Source organism: Haliaeetus albicilla, chromosome 12 (assembly GCF_947461875.1).
Source record: "Haliaeetus albicilla chromosome 12, bHalAlb1.1, whole genome shotgun sequence".
In the NCBI taxonomy this organism is placed as follows: domain Eukaryota; kingdom Metazoa; phylum Chordata; class Aves; order Accipitriformes; family Accipitridae; genus Haliaeetus; species Haliaeetus albicilla.
The window spans coordinates 33,168,626-33,188,327 of record NC_091494.1 but is presented as its reverse complement, the minus strand read 5'-3'; the positions used below and the strand labels follow the sequence as shown (position 1 = coordinate 33,188,327).

Here is a 19,702-nt window from a genome sequence, read left to right as displayed (position 1 = left end):
CATTTTTAAGCCACTAGGTTGCCAGTAACATTTTGGAAGACTTTTTAAAATAAACGTAGCTGTGTTTTCCTCTGACTTCCATTGGATCTATTCATATTATCTACACAGAACTCTTACACTGAAGCAGAACAGTTAAGATAGTTAAGGTCTTGCAGAAATCAATTATTCTGGTGAAAGCTGGATAGCGTTTTTCCTATCTTTTTAATTGTTGCATTAAAAATTGATTAACAACACTTACTGCTGAGAAAATCTGAAAAGCCAAACAGCTGTTTATTAATTTATTAAGTTAGAGAAGGCTGCAAAAGGCTGGCTTGCTTTCTGTGTCTATGTCGTGGTTTAACCCCAGCCAGCAACTAAGCACCACGCAGCCGCTCACTCACTCCCCCACATCCAGTGGGATGGGGGAGAGAATTGGGAAAAGAAGTAAAACTTGTGGGTTGAGATAAGAACGGTTTAATAGAACAGTAAAGAAGAAACTAATAATGATAATGATAACACTAGTAAAATGACAACAGTAGTAATAAAAGGATTGAAATGTACAAATGATGCGCAGGGCAATTGCTCACCACCCGCCGACCGACACCCAGCCAGTCCCCGAGCGGCGAATTCCCTGCCCCCCCCTTCCCAGTTCCTAAACTAGATGGGACGTCACATGGTATGGAATACACTGTTGGCCAGTTTGGGTCAGGTGCCCTGGCTGGGCATGAGAAGCTGAAAAATCCTTGACTGTAGTCTAAACACTACTGAGCAACAACTGAAAACATCAGTGTTATCAACATTCTTCACATACTGAACTCAAAACATCGCACTGTACCAGCTACTAGGAAGACAGTTAACTCTATCCCAGCTGAAACCAGGACAGTCTACAAATCTCTCTCACACATTTTCCTCCTGTAATTAAGATAGTTTTCTTTTACCTGAAGTGACCTCATTCTGTCTGTGCAGAGGAAAACACCTACACAAGAGCATAGGTGTCATAATGCTGAACTTTTGCATTCTTTATTGGTACTTCACTCCCGACACAGAGTGCCACCTTTACAGCCCAAGGGCAAAACTGCAGAGGAACAGAACTGTTACATGTGTTTTCAGGCAATGGCCAGATAGAGCTGCATTGTCTTGCAACATAAAAGGTGTTTCTACATCAAAAATACTTTGGAGATATTTCCACTATCCAACTGAACAGTTTTCTATCCAAATCCTTAAATACCATGATACCAGTTCTTCCATTAAACTTCAATGGAAAGAGAATACAAACAAAAATATCAAGGACTACAAATATGGCTAAACACCACCACCATACAAAGTCAATGTGGAAAATGCAATAAATAATCTGGAGAGGGTAGGCAGGGATAGTCCTTGGAATGACTTAGAGGTAGATGTTCATACCTGGAAAATAGGTTGGTTGAAAACAGGCAGCAAAAGAAATACAGAACAGAACATTAAGGAAACATTAAATTCTCACTTTGGGGCTGCATGACTAAAGGAATCACATTACAGGCCAGCAGATCCAGACTTTTGCTTTGGATGATCTGATGCAGGGATCGCCCAAAGGACACTTCCCCCTGTTTCAGGCATTTTAATGGAAATGGAAAGAAAGGAGGGAATTCAGGGCAGTCCTAGGAAGTTACTAGTCATTGTACAAGGTGCAGACATTGTACAAGGTACTGGGTTAGACAGCAGCAAACACAAGCAACTCCTTCAAGTACAAAGATGAAGAACCAGGATCTTAGCTTTCTTTTTTCTCTTAAACACAAGTTAGTACACTTTACATCCCTGACCCCATTTCCATGACCACTGTAATGCTTTATTGTAGTTGAAAAATCAGGTGGTGTGGACTGAGCACAGTAAACTACATCCCAAGATTTCCTCTACCCATCTTATTTATATGTGTGCATATACATACACACACATGTATATAAATATGTATACATATGAAGGGAAGCAAATAGAAGCCACTGTGGAAAGAGAGGTTACTCAGCTGTATACTTTTCATTCTGTGTTAACCACTTTTAAAAGTCTCCAAAATTCTGCAAATCTCAGTTCCACCACTAATGTTTTATTTTCCTAGAAGCTGTGATCATTATAAACAAAATTTAGCAGGCTACGTCTTCACTGTCAACCCAACAGAGGGAATAAATACACTCCAATACACTGATTGACATATCTTCCAGTAATTGAAGCTAGTTTTTTAGCTGCTTATACTCCTATAGATTTTAAAAACCAAAACGAAACCCCAGAACCTTTGACATAAGGTAAAGTGAAATTCTATCTACACTTTAATGTCCATAACTAAGAATTCACCTTCAAGATCTGTGCTGGCAAGTATCACACTATTCACCTTTAGCATGTTATAATACAGATAACAGAAACCCCTGACTGCTGCATAGATTTCTTCTTAACATGAGTGGTGTTAGAGAACCAAAGATAGTTCTTGTATCACTAGATTACCAATAATCATAACACTTCCTCTCATCCTGTGCCATAAGTCATACTACCGTATGCAGAAAATTTGGCAAACTGCCTTTGCCATACTAACCACCCAGCCCCCAGACACTCTTGCATAAAAAACCCCCGGTAACAGCAGCTGTGTGGAAAAAAAAACAACAACCAAACACCCAACCTGACAGGTAAGTCTGTGACAAATTTCGCTTGGAAGATGGAAATGACTCTAAGCTTTTTTTGAGTTACCACTAAGGTATCTCCATGTCTAATTTTCAATGGATTCAGCCAGCTTACATCTGGTATTTACAGTATTATAAAACAGGTCAGACTTGGAATGGGCAATTTTTCTGCCAGACTGTACACCATGTGGGTGGCCAAAATGCAAGTCAACTATTTTTCTGACACACACTATTTATTTTCCAATTAAAGAAAATCTATGTCTGGAGTCTAAATACAGGACTTACGCACAGTTGTTTATCCTATAAGGAGAACTCAAGGCATCAGGCTTATATAAGCTGTTTACTTTATACTATTAGGATAAACTCAGAGTTACCTATTTATTTTCCTGCATTAATGGGCTTCTTTCTTGTATTTTTTTTATGAAAACCATCCATCCATACATGAACTATTGTCTCCCAGGGAGGAACCTATGAACCAAAGGTATAAAGCAGTCTCAAGTTGGGTTTTTTCCCCTCCTTCTAGCAAAATGGCTCTTTTGCAATGCCTCTGACAATACGACACCATTGAAGCTTAGAGAGTCCTCAGATCACGCTTCAGTTCTAACAAAATATATAAATGATTATATATTTTTATTTTGGACATCACTTGTCTGAAAATCTGCACAATTCCAAAACAAAGAAAAAAAGACTATTTCTCCGAGCTAAAAACTGGAAGAGACAGCTAGATATCTGTTATATACAAGCTACATAATTACTATAAGTGATTTTTATAAATATGGATTGCAACATACATTAACAACAGTGTAAGGGAAAAAGGAGAAGTAGTTTTCTCCCTCATAAGAGAAAGTTTATATGGCTCAAAAGATAAGATATTTACTCAAAAAAACCCTCTGCTGGGGAAGACACGTTTGAGGAATATAAAAGCTATTCTCTGGCTGCTTCTTTTTAATAACACAGCAGCTGTGTGAAGGGACACACAGGCTGGGACTATCAGACCTCCCCGTGGTAAAAGGAGATTAATGGGTAGTAGATTAATCCTACTCCAAATGTTCAATCTGAGAAGTCAGTAAGAGTGGGCTTGGGGTGCAGCTGTAATTGCCTAGCTGTTTGAGCTGTGCTACTATTACACAAAAATTAATAGTTTCTTTCATACTTAACTTGTTTACTGCCTTGTTGGCTACTGCAGAGGATGTTGCCTTACACTTCCCATTCCACTCAGATTTCCTAATGGAAAAACTGAAAGATTTCACCAGCCTAAAGTCCTTTTATGGTGAATGATCTTCATAGGATTTTATTCCCTCATCTTATTTTCACCTGTGGTCTGCTTTAGGCCTGTAATGTTAATTTACAGAAAGCAACAAAATGTAATCACAGCAAATTCTCAAGATCTGTTGTAGCTTCAAGGGTACGAGAGGCAAGTTTTACAAGGGAGAGTGAATAACTTAGTAGAGCATGACAGAAAAAAATGGACAACCTTTTTGATAAGTGGTCACTTGTACATTGTCTCCTCTCCCTCCTCATTACATCAATTGGTCTCATAAAATTTATCTTTAAAGAAGACAACCTGCAAACTCTCTACAAAATCCTGTATGAGCAGATCTTCCCTACTGCATTCCCTCCACATCTCATGCAATCCTTCATCCATTTTAAACTTCTAGTGACCCTGTTGATTCTTCTCTTTATAATTCTTTCATTCAAACTTCCATAAAGCCTCAGAAGTATGTTAATATACATGTCTGCAAAAGTTAAATTGTTTTTGGCCATTCATGTCAAAGCAAACTAACTGAAAGCATTATAATGCAAGTTTAAATAGATACAGTTAATGACAAACAGAACAAGAGCCATGCAGAGGCATAAACATCTCCCAATACACCACAAGCAGAACCATGAAACTAGCAAGCAACTCTGTCACAATCTGAGTGATTTTCAGTATCAGGATGCTGCTTTTATTTCACCTCTTTAGCACTACGGCTGTGACAGAAGCTGTGGGTATCATTAAATTCCAAGCATGCATTTCATGACTCTATTTAAAGACACTATTCCATTAAAGATAGCAGCATCTTCCCTCTTTCAACATATACATAACAAGGTTGCTCAAGACAATTTTAACACCAGACTCCAACGTGTAAAATAGGCTTCTAAATACTGTACCTACAAGATTTCCCTGATTACATTATGTAACAGTGTGGGAACTAGCTGCAAGCGTCTCATTTCTCTAGAACAGATAACAACATTAGTTATGCAGTAACTTTTCGAGTGTGCATGCCTCTGTACTGACAAAACGGATGTTGCAAAAAAGCACATCTTCCCAAATGGAAGCAGCAGGGAAATTTCCCTGCCATATTTCAGCATGAAGTATTCACTGTAGTCCAAATTAAAGCCTCTATTTTACCCCATGTCATTTTAGGATGCTTTATACCTGGATTTAACTGAAGCTTTCGAATTTCATTTCTCTCTTTTTGTTCTGTTGGCTCTCTTTTAACTCGCTTTCATGTTGTCATTCTATCTTTTGCTCCACAGTCAAGGTAGGTGTAATATTCTTCCCTTTATTTATGTTTCTTTGCTTTTACACGTCCCCACTTCACACTCTCATACTGCCATTCATATACTTTAGAGTAGTTAAAATGCTACAAAGCTTAAACATTTCTTGCTTTTGTGAGGGAGTTGAAGGGTCATAGTTAAAGTACATGGTTTAGTGATGTTGCTCTTAGAAAAAGGTGAAGAGAAACTAACAGATGATTTTAAATGGTTAATGAGCTAGGAAAAAGGGCATACGAAATACCTTCTTGAAGCTTTCAAGTTTGCCACTGGCAGATAGGGTTGTCATAGAGAAACTTTATGGGCTGGCTGTGTACTAGTACTGTTTCCATGCCACTAATTAGCTGATGCTTATTTCGTCCTTTCCCCCTTCTTTTCTGTTAGCTTCTTGAGCACTATTTTCAGCTATCGGAAATGACACAAAATGTTAATGCTGAAGTTCTCCTTTTAGCTAAAGTTTGGTGGAGAATAAAAGAGTAGACAAGACAGCTCAGAAAACCCTCCAGGCATATATAGCATCCCCAAAACATTTGGTTTCCATCTTCAGCTGCAAATTATAGACAAGACGGATGTGTTTTAAACAAAAAAAGGTCTGTTCGATTTCATTCTTGCAGAAATGCTAATACTGAAACACTGTCAACTGCGTGAATCAAGAAGGGGACAGCCAGGAAACAGAATTTCCCTAAGAATACCGAGATCCTGGTAATTAATTCATAAAAAAACTACTAGTTGAATAATTTTTTTTTTCTTGTGTTGCTGTTTAGCAAAAATACTGAGCCTTGGATTTTTGCCTAAGCTCTTTGGAGACAAAGAATTATTTTAATATTCACCATACAGATGTCTGGAGGAAAAGAGACAATATTGCTTAGGTGTCCTTTTCTCTTTTAACATAGCCATAATTCAAATTCAGACTGTTTTCCAAACAGACTAAAGTAATAATTTGTTAGTGAGTATGAACATACACAGACTGCTGCTTCCTGGAATTGCCAAAATTTTGTTTTCTAAGAAACAGTGCTGTTCAGCATGCAACATACTTTTCAAACATCCCACAAAAACTTAGTCAGTATAAGAAATACAATTGCTTTGTTTATCAGGTTCTGAAAAGACAAGAAACGCTCTCTTTTGAAAAAGATGTTTTCTTACATGCCCTAAGCTTGACAGTTCAGATTAATTAATTCTCTTCCTGAAGATTTAGTAGATTTTAGTTTTTTTTCACAATTACAAAATAATACAAACGGTATGTAAGAGGTTGGGGGGGGGGGGTGGGGGGTGTTATTATGTATTCTAGGAGTATGTGTCCCAAATTTTCTACAGGTACTTAGCACCAATTTGGAAAACAAGGCTGCTGTGACTCCACATTCCAACCAAAATCAGTCTCATGACACTAATGAAATTCTGAATCTTGATAAAATGATGCAGCAACAGTGAAACAGAGTATAGGTAAAATTTTCAAGAGTCTAATCTGACTTAAAGTATAAAACCAACTGAAATTAAATTTAGACAGTTAAATTATACAGCTCAGTTAAATTATACAGCTTATTTTGGCAATTTTACCTGCATTTCAAAGGGTATTATACCTGTTCAGATCGCACCGTTTTACACAACTGGACCTTCAGAGGAGAAAATGGTAATTGTATTGATGTAATAAATCATATTTTGTCTTAAGGGGCTTTTGGAATTGTATTTTAATGGTGTCTATTTTACATAATTGATGAATTCATATCCCCGGGGCCTCCATTTACAAGACAACACTAGATTCTACTTGTAGATTCAAAATTATATTGAATCTCTAGTGTTGTCATAATTAACAGAATATATGAAAGCTTAAATCTTGTTAAGGTAGTCTTTAAAGGGTGAGACAAGAAAAGTATTTTATTGTTTTTAGGGCTGGAAAGTATGAAGCAACAACTATTTACAACCTTTGTTCATATGGGATTTTAGAGTCTTTGGCAAGAGTTGAAGATTAGTCACAAAATACCTGATGGATTTTTGAGGAAAAGTATAACATGGAGTTTAACTAGCCTCCTCTTACTGTTATTAATTTAGAGTAAAATGAAAACTGCCATGACCTACCTACTGCAAATTTTATTAATTTATTTCCTGAAACTCCAGCAGCATAATCCTTTGATTAGCACTTGGGAGAAGCAAGATGTTTTAACTACTTTTACAACCTTTTGCCAGTGACTTACCGTGAAACATCAGGATATCATTCAAGCTTCAGTTCTGACCGAGATGGACAGACCTGGGATCTTACTTTTGGAAAAGCTAGGATGTTATAATGGCAATCATAATGAGCCTGAACAACTACATAAAACTAGTGCTTTAATCACTACAGATAATACTAATTTCATCAGAGATTAGCTATCTAAACACTAGGCCCCTGCTCTCACTTAAGATGATACAAGTCACTTTCTGAAGGTATTTATCTCTGTTAGTTATTGAGAAAACCTCTGAATACTTCAGATAACATGTCAGAGTTAGTGGATAAAGTTTGATTACTCTATATAAAGTATTAAGGATCAGACTGTGCCTGCATTTTAGCAGTAGTTTTCTGCAGTACATTTGCAAAATGAGCCATACTTGGCACGTGCAATTGCATCTGGCATGTAAGCTTGCTAAATGTGTCTGGTATCCAGTAATTAATGGGTTAATGCTCAATGCAATATTTCACTATCAAACTAAAGCATACTGTAATATGTGCAATTGTAACCTTGACAGAAGCAAAATAGTATCATGGCCTGCAACACTGCCAAAGCAAACGTTATGTAAAGGTCAGCTGGAAAGAACGTCAAGATCCAGTTAATTAGAACCACACTGTCAGTGCTAGCATAGCGGGGAATGAAGGTTGTTCCTTACTGAAGGAGAGGTAAGCTTTGGTTCTCTGGCAGAAAAATGGCAAAACCCCACCAATATAATAATATTTCTCTTGCCCTTTTTATCATCTCTGCAGTGACATCTTCAAATTATCATTGTGTTTGCTGAACAGGATGTGAAGTCCTAAATGAGTCACCTATAGAAGTAGGTGGCAAATGTAACCCAAAGCTAGAGAGGTGTTCTATCTTAATATCAATCTCCATTTTGGCTTGGCACACAAAAGCTAGAAAACAAAACAAAACCAAAAAACCCCTAACACCTAAGATGGTGAGACACTGCTACAAAAACAACATAGTCTATTTTTTCCGTAACATCTCAAAAATCTACCAGATGAGCTGCCATCTCTTCCCTTGGAACTTATTTTCTAATTCTCATAATTTTGCACACAGAAAAGTGCAATGGTTGCTAGAAAGTTAGTGGAAGTCACAAAGTGCTATGCAAAATACTAACAAAAGAGAACATTTTCATAAACCCCCCAAAGTCATGTGTACACTGCACCGCATGACCAAGATAACTCAATACATTTAATGGACAGTTCTGTCCTCTTTGAATGAAGTAACTGATTGGAGACACATAGCATTTAATCTTCTTTCTTCATACACTTCACCCACTACCACGTGATGGCAGTGAAAGAGGGGTGGCATGGAGTATCGAGCAGGAAATTCAGGTTCAATTCTTGTGTTGTGTATTTACTGTATGAGTGTCTCCCATGTCTATTCAGTAATTTCAACTATGAGTATACAAATTTCTTCCTTTCTTTTTTTCATATGTGTGTGGTCTGAGGGCCACAACATTAATCAGGTTTACATATATATTTGTCATTTTGTCTTCCCATCCATATTTTCAAGAAAAGAAAACACATTCGGTAATAAAATGAATGTTCTGTGGCTCTTGATAAGAAACAGCCATTTGACATTAGCCCTAAAGCCTTTATCTAACAAAAAGTTATTACACAAAAGAAAATGCTATAAAAGTTAAACTCTAAGACAAATCTGTCCTGAGAAATATCTGCCATTGCCAAACATAAGTAACCTCCACATTTTCAACTGATTGTAAATTGGATAGTCATGTTCAAGAGCTTCTACTTGCCTGTTCACCCCGCACCCCACTCCTATTTTTAAACAATCAAGCTTTTCAAAAGGGAGTTACACTACAACTAGTCCTCATAATACAAATCAGGTTGATCAGCATCCGATAGCGACCTGTCCAGTATCCACTTAGGAACTGGGCAAATTTTATCCACATATGAATAATTCTGGACAAGGTAGTTTAGTATTATACCATCCAAATAAAGAGTTAGTCTACTCATCTACTCACCTTGGGTACCTGGCTACTACATGGCTAGTTACAGAGTAGCAGGCCATAAACAGTTATATAGTGCGTATAACCTATTACTATGCTTAGTCACCAGCAAGCAGGAACATGGATGCATACACAGCACTACATACACACCATATGCTCTAAAAAAAGTAATATAGCATTTGAAAAGAAGAAATACATTATGCAGAATATTAATAATTTCTCCAATTTATATTAATCAACTAGTACTTTGGGGACAAAATATCTTATGAGAATTTTGCTACATTATGTTAGAAGAAGCAAGGAGGCATATGAAAGAGAAGAAAGTGATTTTGTACAGATATTACCCCCTCTTACTAGCTCACCTTTTTCCGATTAGCTGGTGACAAGCTTCTGTAGAGCTTCTTGCCTTGCTTGCCTGCATTCCAAATGGTGAATGATGTCCAGGAGCTCAGGACTCTGTCTTCGAGAAACCTGACTCGGTGATTCCAGATGGTTCCCCTGGAGAGTTAGAAAAAAGGTGGATTTTGATCCCTAAAACTTCTAGCATTATATACATATATGCATATGTACATACTCACATACACCTAAAGCTGACCAAACTGATTCACACATGATACAACAAAATCACACCAAAACATTATACTAGAAATTTCCAAGAGAAATGTAAACTGTTGCTAGAAAAAAAGACATTTTGTGGAAGTTCTCAGACAAAAATCATTAGGATAGATTTGAAGCTGTAGCTAAACCACTATTATTTTCAAGAACCCTAACAGAAGATCACAAGAAGATGAAAAACTGTGGCTATGGTAATCAAATTCAATACCAACAACTCCAAGTGCCCACCAATACACTGTTTGCCCATACCTGTACTCACCGTATGAACTGCTCTATGACCCTGCAGTGCGTACAGGCAAACTATCCCTTAAATCCAAGATGACCACTTCATGTTCCATCTGCCCATGCATTCATTCTCCTTTGTCAATGCAAAGTTGAAATCTCACAAATTCAGGACTCCAATTCACCCAAATATACAGCCCAATGCTACAATGAAAGTCCATTTACGTTGTGGTATTCGACTCAAATCTTCAGCAAGTCCGAATCAGTGGACACCCATACAGCAAGAGATGATCACTGAACTGCAAAGTCACACACAACACTGAAACTACCGTCTGTTACACACGATTCACACTTAGGAATGTGCACACACACATTTTAGACCACAGAAGAGTGATTTAATTTTAAAGGTTCCAAAGTATTATTCAGCAGTGACATGAATGTGGCTGTGCCTTTATTTGAAGACTACTTTTAAAACAAATAGCATTACTAGAAACAAAGAGCAGTGGAAATTACTTTTCTTTTTTGGAAGAAGTGGTATGCCTCATAAAACTCCTTAAAACATGCTTTAGAAACAAAGCAAGCTGACAGATGTCTGTGTCCAATTACACCTTCATGTCTTCATGTTTGTAATAAGTTCCACAATATAATTTAAGCCACATAGTTGAGGTAAACAACTGTGAGACTAACACCAAATTATGAACCCCATGGCTTCAGAACCAGTAACAAGGGAACACCTAACATCTGTAAATACTGAAGACCCGCTGAGATCTTCAACAAGTTAAAGAAAGGTTCTCGGAAACAGAAGACAACTCCAAGGAAAGAATTTTGTTCATGGACCATTCCTCCCAACTGCCAAATTCACTTTGACAACTACAACTTTTTTCGTGTGTGTGTGTGTACATGTGCACGTGCACACATTTCCTATTGCTTTCAATCAGGTATGCTTTTAAAATAGCAATTCCCACCCTATAATGCAATATATAAGACTACATAATTTACAATGGTTTAAATAAAACTGCCTGCTGTTAAGAACACCTGTTTCATGTCTAGCATTCATTTAGTATTCATTAACTAGGAGCCTATCTCATACTTAATAAACAATTTTCTAGAAACAATAAATTGATATCCTCAATTTACGGCTTGATGGACAAATCTTCCTAATCTACATCTCTTGAACAAGGCACTCTGAGTTGAAAATTTCTTTCATAGGAAATTCTGATAAACACCTAATTGTCTTTCCTTTCTGAAAGCATTTCTTCAAATAGGTTTTTCCATCTGCTTTATCATGACAGAACACAATACACTTTATAATAATTGTTACAACTTGTTCTAGAACTTGTAATACATCTTGTGATCCAAGAAATCAGATGCAGAAATTAGTTAAAGCATTAACAGAAAAAAACTAGTAATTTTCCTGTGAGATCCTAAAGCTGCCTATGGTTTTCTTTGTCTTGGGAAGCACATATTTTTTCCTAATATATACCTTCTTCACAGTTCAACTTTGAGCCCCACAGTCTCCTGACTCCATCAAGTTGGTATGGAATTTAAACACTGAAATACTCAAAGAATATGTTACTACTTCTGCTTCAAATAAGCTTTTGACTCATGAGTCAGCACAGGTTATCATGGGGCAGCTACATTAAGCTACTTCTGGTCTGAAAGTGCAGGTTGCGAATTTATAGAAAAATCAAAATCCATTCAAGTTTCCTTGATGTTAAGGATCTAAACTGCCCAGGTGGGTGGATAGTCAGGTACAGGAGCTGCTACAGCTATGCTATTCATTCACTGATGAGAATGACTGACAGTCTGCTCTGTCTCCTAGTTGCAGCTCTGATTATGGATAATCCTGCATGCATTACACCAATTTTGGTTCTATTACAAAACTGTAAAATACATGAGTATGATCGCTAGAGATGTCTGATGATCTGGCATTACAGTAACATCTGATTTCTATGAAATGTTTTCAGATTTTTCCTTCTTATAACAGATTATCAAATTTCACAAAGCTCTGTAACAGATACAAATTACTATTCCAAATTATTCTTACGAAGTGTACCTCTGAGGTACAAACATAACATTTGAGGTTAACAGGTAACCTAATTTGTTCCCAAAAGTTTGTTACCAAACCTTCCTAATATTTTAATGATAGGAATTTTGTGTTTTTATTTGCATCATTCCTTCACAGCCCTGAGTTACGGTTTGAAAAACATGCAACCCTCATAGTACTAAGGCATATGGATTCTTGCTGGGATTATTAGTTAGCTCCAAGAGCCCACTTCACTTCAGTATGCAATTTTTGAGCACAGCCAAATCCTGCTTAGCACTTCATCATTGATCGTGGCGTGATAACTTGGAAAGAACTTCACACGCAAATAAACGCACCCAAGAAGAACAGCTACTCCATATAAAATTTCCACACTGTTTTGAGGACTACGGCCATGCACCAGCACTTCAACTAATGGAGGGAAAAAAAAATCTTGGATTTGATTGCAAATCTCTTCTAATGCAACCACAAGCTGCATTCCTGCTGCAAAGCTTTAGCTGCTGCTGGCATCCTTTGACACTTGCCTTTTTCCATGTTCATTAGAGCATACTACATTCCCAGAAGTAAAGTTAAAGGAAAGAAATATGAAGGTCAAGTATTTTTCCAGGATCACTTTACTGGAAATTTTAGAGCTTCTGCTACCTTCTAAAAAGGAAGATTATTGCTTTACACGTAAATGGAGAGGTTTTAAAACTGATTTTACTTTGAAATGTGACTTCAGAAGGATAACCATTACATTCCAGAGGTACTTCAGAATCTGTTCTGTTGACTTGAGTGACACAGGCAAGTTAAGAAAGCTAACAGAAAAACAGGGAACCTTACAAGGCACAGAAAGAATTATCAACTTCTAATTGTATGGCAAACAATGGAATCTACATCCAGGCGCACAGAAAATGTTTCTATTTGTCATGGAGATGTCCCAGTACACTCAGTATTGATTGCTTCCAGACAGTATACATTTGCTGTCTAGGTGATGGGTGCCTATATTCCACAGAAGGCCCTATAGAGGTAAAATTCAAGCAGACCAATCTTCCACAAAGATATCAGACTGAAGCAGATTTACTGACCCAATCTTATCTATGAATGCTATATTGAGAAATGCAAGTAGGGAAAGTATGTAAGGGAATTGCATTCAGAAATAAAAGGATATGGAAGTTATTAAACTCCAAATTAATCGGATCACTGTTCAATGTTGTCAGACAGCTTCATTTAAGCACCAATAAATGGCTTTCTTAAATACCTATTTTGGGTTGTGAAAATGAAACCAATATACCCCAGCACTTGTGATTTTTTGTTTGCAACACTATGAGGCATTCTCATGAAAATGCTCACAGAGAAGAATTTAAAAATCACATCCCCCATGCCACAATATTGTGTGGGCCCTTTTTAATGAAAATTTTAAGTTACACTGAACAATTTGCAGTCTTGAGTTAACCTTGAAATACTTTAACAGTGCAAGCCGAGATCATCAGATAAATACAGAACTGAGGGGAGAATTTGTGACTGAGGTTTAGAGTGACAATCACAGACTCAATCTTTGTGAAAACTTGCTCTGCGCTAACAATGTATCTCACACGTTGAAGCAAAAGGTAGCTTATGGAGTGTCAAAAGAGAGTTTCAGTTATCCCCTTCAGGTTTCCGGTTCACCTAATTTGCCACTTTTTTTGATGTTTCCAGAAGAGATAACTGGGATTCCTGCCTTGAGGGATGAGGGAATGCCATTTTCCCATCCTTTAAGAGCCAGTGCAGGTGCAACAGAGGGGAACTGTAGCAACGTGCAAAGGATGATTAAAGAAAATGCCTGAAACGATCTAGAAGTTGTACAAACCACTACTCAGACGATTCTCACAGCTATTTTCAGATTTTGCGTTATTACATATTCATAGCCACCAGCAAAACCTAGGAGGTATTATTAGTCTGCATCACCCCAAATCAAGGCTGCTTTTCCTACCCATGTCAGAAGGGATTAAAGCAAGCCGTTTCCCAGTAGCCTTTAGTATGATTTCCCAGCCTGTATTCAGTTAACAAGATTTTCCTCAGCCAGAAGGGGGATACAAAGTCTTCTGACCGCAGAAGTTTGTTCCCACATCCTAATACTCCTCTTTGACCAAAATTCTTGAAGTATATTATTTTTCACGTTTCTTTCATTTTCTTGTCACTTCTTTACTTTACAAAAGAAATGTTATAAGTATACATTTTTCTACTTGGAAAATCATTCTCCAGGCTTACGTGATTTTCCTAAGATCTCACTTGCCATGGCCCCTCAATACTCATCAGTTATGTAGCCTGGAAGGAAGAAGAGGAGCCAAAATTCTGCAGGAGTGAAATGAGGGTATTCATGCAGTGGGTGAGAATGACTACAAAGTGTGTTCCTCAGTCCCAAGCAGTTATTGCCATACCATCCACCCAAGTAATATAACAATGGAGCTCTGTTAAAATGTGTGGTGACCTACTGACTGAATACAGGAGTCAAGAAACATCTGCTCTACTCCTATTTTGAAATGAAAGATAATGTGACAATAAAAGCTATATGATTTAATGTCTGAGCTCAGTTAAACCTCGCCATATTGTTTCACTGCCTTTCCCCTCCTTCCCCCAGTGAGGCTACATAAGTGAATCAACAGAGCAAAGACAGATGTACAAGTACTTGAGAAATGCACAAATACAAGCCCAATATCCTAAACAGTACTGGGATTTTAGGCATTGATTACCATCCACAGTAATACTATAAATCTGACCTTTTCTATATACATTGGTCCCGCACGCTGCTCAGGTAACACCAGACAGGAAGAGGAGCTATTCAAGCGAACAGCCTCTTCCAGTGGTTTTTCATTCATGCCAGGATAAGGGAGTTCTATATTATAGGTGAATCTCACCTGATAGATAATCCAGAGATGGAAGAACAGAGAACTTTTTCATCACAGTGAGAGCTGAAAGAACAGATTCTTTATAGCTAGCTTTGCAGACAGAATTCAAGGTCCTTACAATCCACAGGAAATTCAGAAATTAATCCCATTTGAACCTTGACCATACTGGTGAATAAACTGATTTTTTTTGTTGTTGTTGTTCTGTTGAACTTCATGTGAACTTATTAATTGCTGGACTATATCGTCCCACTGAGTTATTACAGCTACACTGTTAATAGGTTCTATTAATGTCTGAGTTCATCTTCAGGTCATGGGTCATTAACTGAGGCATGGTTTGCATTGTGGCCTATTTTTCATGAAAGGCTTATTAAGAAAGACAGAGACTATCAATGTTAATGCCATTTACTTTTCAAGAATCTAATGAGGTCATTAGTTTTCATGTTTAATTGAAGTGCCAAATGCGAGCATAGAAGATAAAAATGCAGTTGACCTCATCTTTATTGCAGTTGTACAGGAATACGTTACGTTCTTCCTCTCTCCTGCCTATTTTTGGATGCATATGTTTTTGCAGGAAATGAAGCAGGCATTCCTGCACTCATCAGTGATATGAGACCCATGCCTTAGAGTACCTCTAAAACAACCAAATGTGTGTTTCAGACTAAGTGCCTGTTCCCCTTCGCTTAGATGACACTGGAAGCTTCTAGTGCCTGAAACCAGATGGTTTCAATAGATTACGTAATTTTGGTTATTTCTGCAGAACAAGCTCTTAAAATATTATACTCATTCCGAATACACAGCATATGAAAGTACTGTAAGCCTTGTAAGTACACTTTACATTTCCTGCATAAAAGGGAATCGCCTGAATCTCAGATGGAAGGTACAAACCTTATTTTCTGCGTATATTAAATTTCTCTTGACCAAAAGCTTGTAAACTGCTACAGAATTAGCTACCTGCCCCAACTGCCTGTCTTCATGAGCAGCACTACCTAAAGACAAATACAATGTTTTATTGCTCATCTTGTTCCAAGCTGACTTTTATCTTTCAATGAGGTACCTTGTTTTATCTACAGTTCCTTTTTCTCCCCTTTGGCAAGATAAAAATCTAAGAATTTTACAATGTTTTTATTATACACCAAACTTTCTTACTACAGTACTTCTCACTAAAAAACCAGCTCTGATATTGTATCAAATCAGTATAATGTAGCTATGTAGCACAAAGTACACACAGCCCTAGGATACAAGCTGTAATGTGAGATAAAAAGATTTAGATCTAAGAGATACAATATGTGGGATTTTGTGTTGTAAATTCCTTGCTGAAGAGAAGTTTCTCAAAACTTGTATTGCTCATTCACATTTAGCAGGTATCCATCACAGACTTTAGATGAAATTACAATGAGAACATTTATATTTCTGTATGCACCTAATGAAATCTAAATATAGACACCATACTTCATTTAGATTCTGTCACACACCCAAAACATTTAATAACGCAGTCTGATGCCTCCAGGGTAAGGGAGAATGCAAATAAGATTTTGTTTCCTGCTTCACAGATACTTTCACCTCCAGATATTTGTTCCAGAAGGATACTAATCATACAAAATGACCAAAAAATCATTACTGTTTACAATTATACATACTAAATAAAAAAACCTAAATGTCGCTTGCCAAGTAGTTTTATATATATATTTTAGGAAGTCTGAAAATGCAAAATCAGGCATTTTTTTCCCTGAACAGTAATGAAAGACACTCGTATAAACTGAAAGCAGCCCATAATAGGCTATGAGCAAATTTTGTCTTTGCTGAAAAGATTGAATCACGCATCTTTGCATAAACAAGTCCTACTAACCAGCTCTATTTTTTAAGACTGAAACTAGGCATAAACTGTTAAAAAAATAATAAAGCAACATTCCTACAAGCATCATTTTGATCTCAGACAAGATATTAATCTGGTTGGTGAGTTACTACTTCCAAATCCAGGTGTAGGCTAACTCTGAAAATTCAAAAACAACACAGGCCAATGGTGAAAGGCAAAATGCCACAGAAAACTGCTCAAACAACACACATCACACAAAAAAAAGGGGGGGGGGAACGGGACACAGCAACAACACAGGACGACACTTCTAGAAAATGTAGAATACGCATTAAATAAGGTTGGGTGACCAAAAGACAAATTAGAGAAGACCCAATTTAAATTATAACCTTAAACCTCTGTGATGAGTCCATCAATCTCTTTTTGCTCAATGCACACCTTGGTCTCTAGAAACAAATGCTGGCCAGCCCTTCACAACTTAGGCAACAAACAGGGGAACAAGCCAATAAGAAGAGATGTTACACAACCTCGTATTTGAAAGTTCACACAAAATGTTATTAACAGTAGTACCAGCAAAAAGCCAACAGGAAGAATGGCTAGCCTGACTCCTTAGAATAAGACAAGAAAGGCGCCAATTTGGACATGCAAACTGCACATCTGAAACAGCTTACAGTATTTCCACATTCTCACAGTATGTTGTAATTCAGGGTCCTTGTGCCACACAACCTTGTAGATCTGAATAAGCAACAGCTTGCAGTAAATTCAAAACAAACTCATTTCCAAGAATAAGATGTTTTCCCACAGATACAAGCAACAGACTTCCACGAGTTCTAGCATCCCATGATGCATGGCTGAAAAGTTTGTAACTAACTGCCAAAATGATCACACACTAAAAGAGAAAAAAAACCCCTTACATTTAAACACCAATAAAAAGGAAAATAATTTACCTCATATTTGTTTGCAAAATCTGAAGAATACCTTCTACTTGTTTGGAATGACTGTTCAGAGTAAAACGATTTTATATACACATGCATACATATATATATGTATTTATAAAGATCTATAGTGACATTAACCATGAGCACGATATTTATGCTAACATACTATAGTATTTACAGTAATACAATAATATAGTGATATACAACTAAAATGCACATAAAAATGTTTAGTTTTACTAGTCAGTTCTACAAAGCCATACAAATAGGACTGACTGAAAAGTGTATTTATATCATTAATCAGTAAGAAAACAGCTTACTTAATTACCACTGTGATTCTGGTTTGGGACTCCTAAAGTACAGTAAAACTTGCGTAACTTGTTATTAATGTCAATCCATAAGAGAAAGAAACAACTTTGGCTCAGCTTGCAGGACTTCTGATCACGAAGAACACCTTTGATGCGTACAATGAGCACATAGAGGAATCCGCAATTAACAGTGTAACATTTTCTTTAAGGGTAGACCAGCACTGTAAAAGCAGTAGGCAACAGCTTACAAGGGAGCACCTGAGATAATTACTCCTAAACATCCTCAGGTATTTTTCAAACCTTATTATCTGATTTATATGGTCTAGACCTTTTAAAATAGGAAAATAATATATGTAAATGTAGCACATTATCAGATGAAAGGTTTAGGTTTTATTGTCTTTTTCAAAAGATGGTTTTTGTTGGTATTGCAAGTTTTTGTTTACTTTTTTAAAATTGAGACAGTTCATTTTGAAATTAAGCTTTAAAATTAAAAAAAAATTTTTTACATTATGGTTCACATGGCAAAAAAATATGAGAATCAAAACCTCACATATCAAAAATCCTAATTAAAAACTCACCACTAGGATATCTTTCAAACACATTCTTGCAATCATGTTCAAAGTATTGAAGAAACTACTGCTTCACTGCTTGCTTTTGCCATGTTCAGCAGATAAGATACATAATCATAGAAAGTATTCTTAATCTGCTTTAAGGGTAAGAAACTCAGATGCTTTAGATAACCAGAGACGTTATTCAGGCAGATTACGAGATCTCATGTGATCAGTTACAGTCTCAGCCAAAGGAATGGTAACTGGAAGTTGAGAAAACAGTACTGCTGTAATGCAGTCCCCAAAATGCTTCATTGCTCTTACAATACCTATTGTGAAATTACTTCAAAAAACAGTTGCAAAGACAAAACAATTACATAGAATTTCTATTTGTCAAATGTTAAAGTGCCCCCACCCCACCCCTGCCTCACTAAATCATTAACACAGGTACACAGATAGTGTACAGGCAACAGTATGCAAATGAAAGATTTCAATTCATAATTTCAATTCCAGCATTACAGTATGTTACTCAAAAGCAAAATTATAGCAAGAACAAACAGAAAACTAACCTTCCAGCATGAAAAGAGGATACTACCAACATATTATGTTATGCTTGCTTTTTAGCCTTTTTTTTTAAAACAGACACACACAACACTAGGTAATTATTTTGCTGTGTGATGTCTTGAAGAGATTAAGCATCTTCGCTGCTAATCATTCAAGGCGAAGCTAATTTTTAAGTTCTACCAAAAATGCAACTTACTCTAGGACGGAATGAGTTGCAGCCTGTGGATGGTAACGGTACAGCAGGAGGCAATGGTTTACTCGAAAGACTTCACCACCCTTTTGGATATGTTTATAAAAAAACAACAAATCTTCTGGAACACCCTGGAAGAGAAGCAGCTATTTCAAACCAGGAAGTGACCAGTATTCATAGTTACATCTGAAGACACATTTTATTTTTCAGCCAAATGAATAAGCTTTAACATAATTTTATTCATATTATTTCTGTATGTCTCCA

General features: G+C 36.9%; 1 protein-coding gene across 11 annotated transcripts in view; it reads right to left on the bottom strand.

Annotated features, from left to right (window-relative positions):
- The window catches only part of B3GNTL1 (UDP-GlcNAc:betaGal beta-1,3-N-acetylglucosaminyltransferase like 1), a 141,980-nt gene that overhangs the window by 18,609 nt on the left and 103,669 nt on the right, over window positions 1–19,702 (bottom strand). For 10 of the 11 annotated variants that reach the window (XR_011327188.1, XR_011327186.1, XR_011327187.1 and 7 more), the window contains 2 exons: window positions 19,445–19,569; window positions 9,698–9,833 (listed from right to left, as the gene is read on the bottom strand). Coding sequence is in view for 6 of the 11 variants with exons in the window: in XM_069798916.1 (XP_069655017.1) it covers window positions 9,698–9,833; window positions 19,445–19,569 (261 nt within the window). In the remaining 5 variants the exon portion in view is untranslated. Of the gene's footprint in view, window positions 1–2,995; window positions 3,954–9,697; window positions 9,834–19,444; window positions 19,570–19,702 lie in introns of all 11 variants that reach the window. The other variant, XR_011327190.1, reaches the window with a different exon arrangement.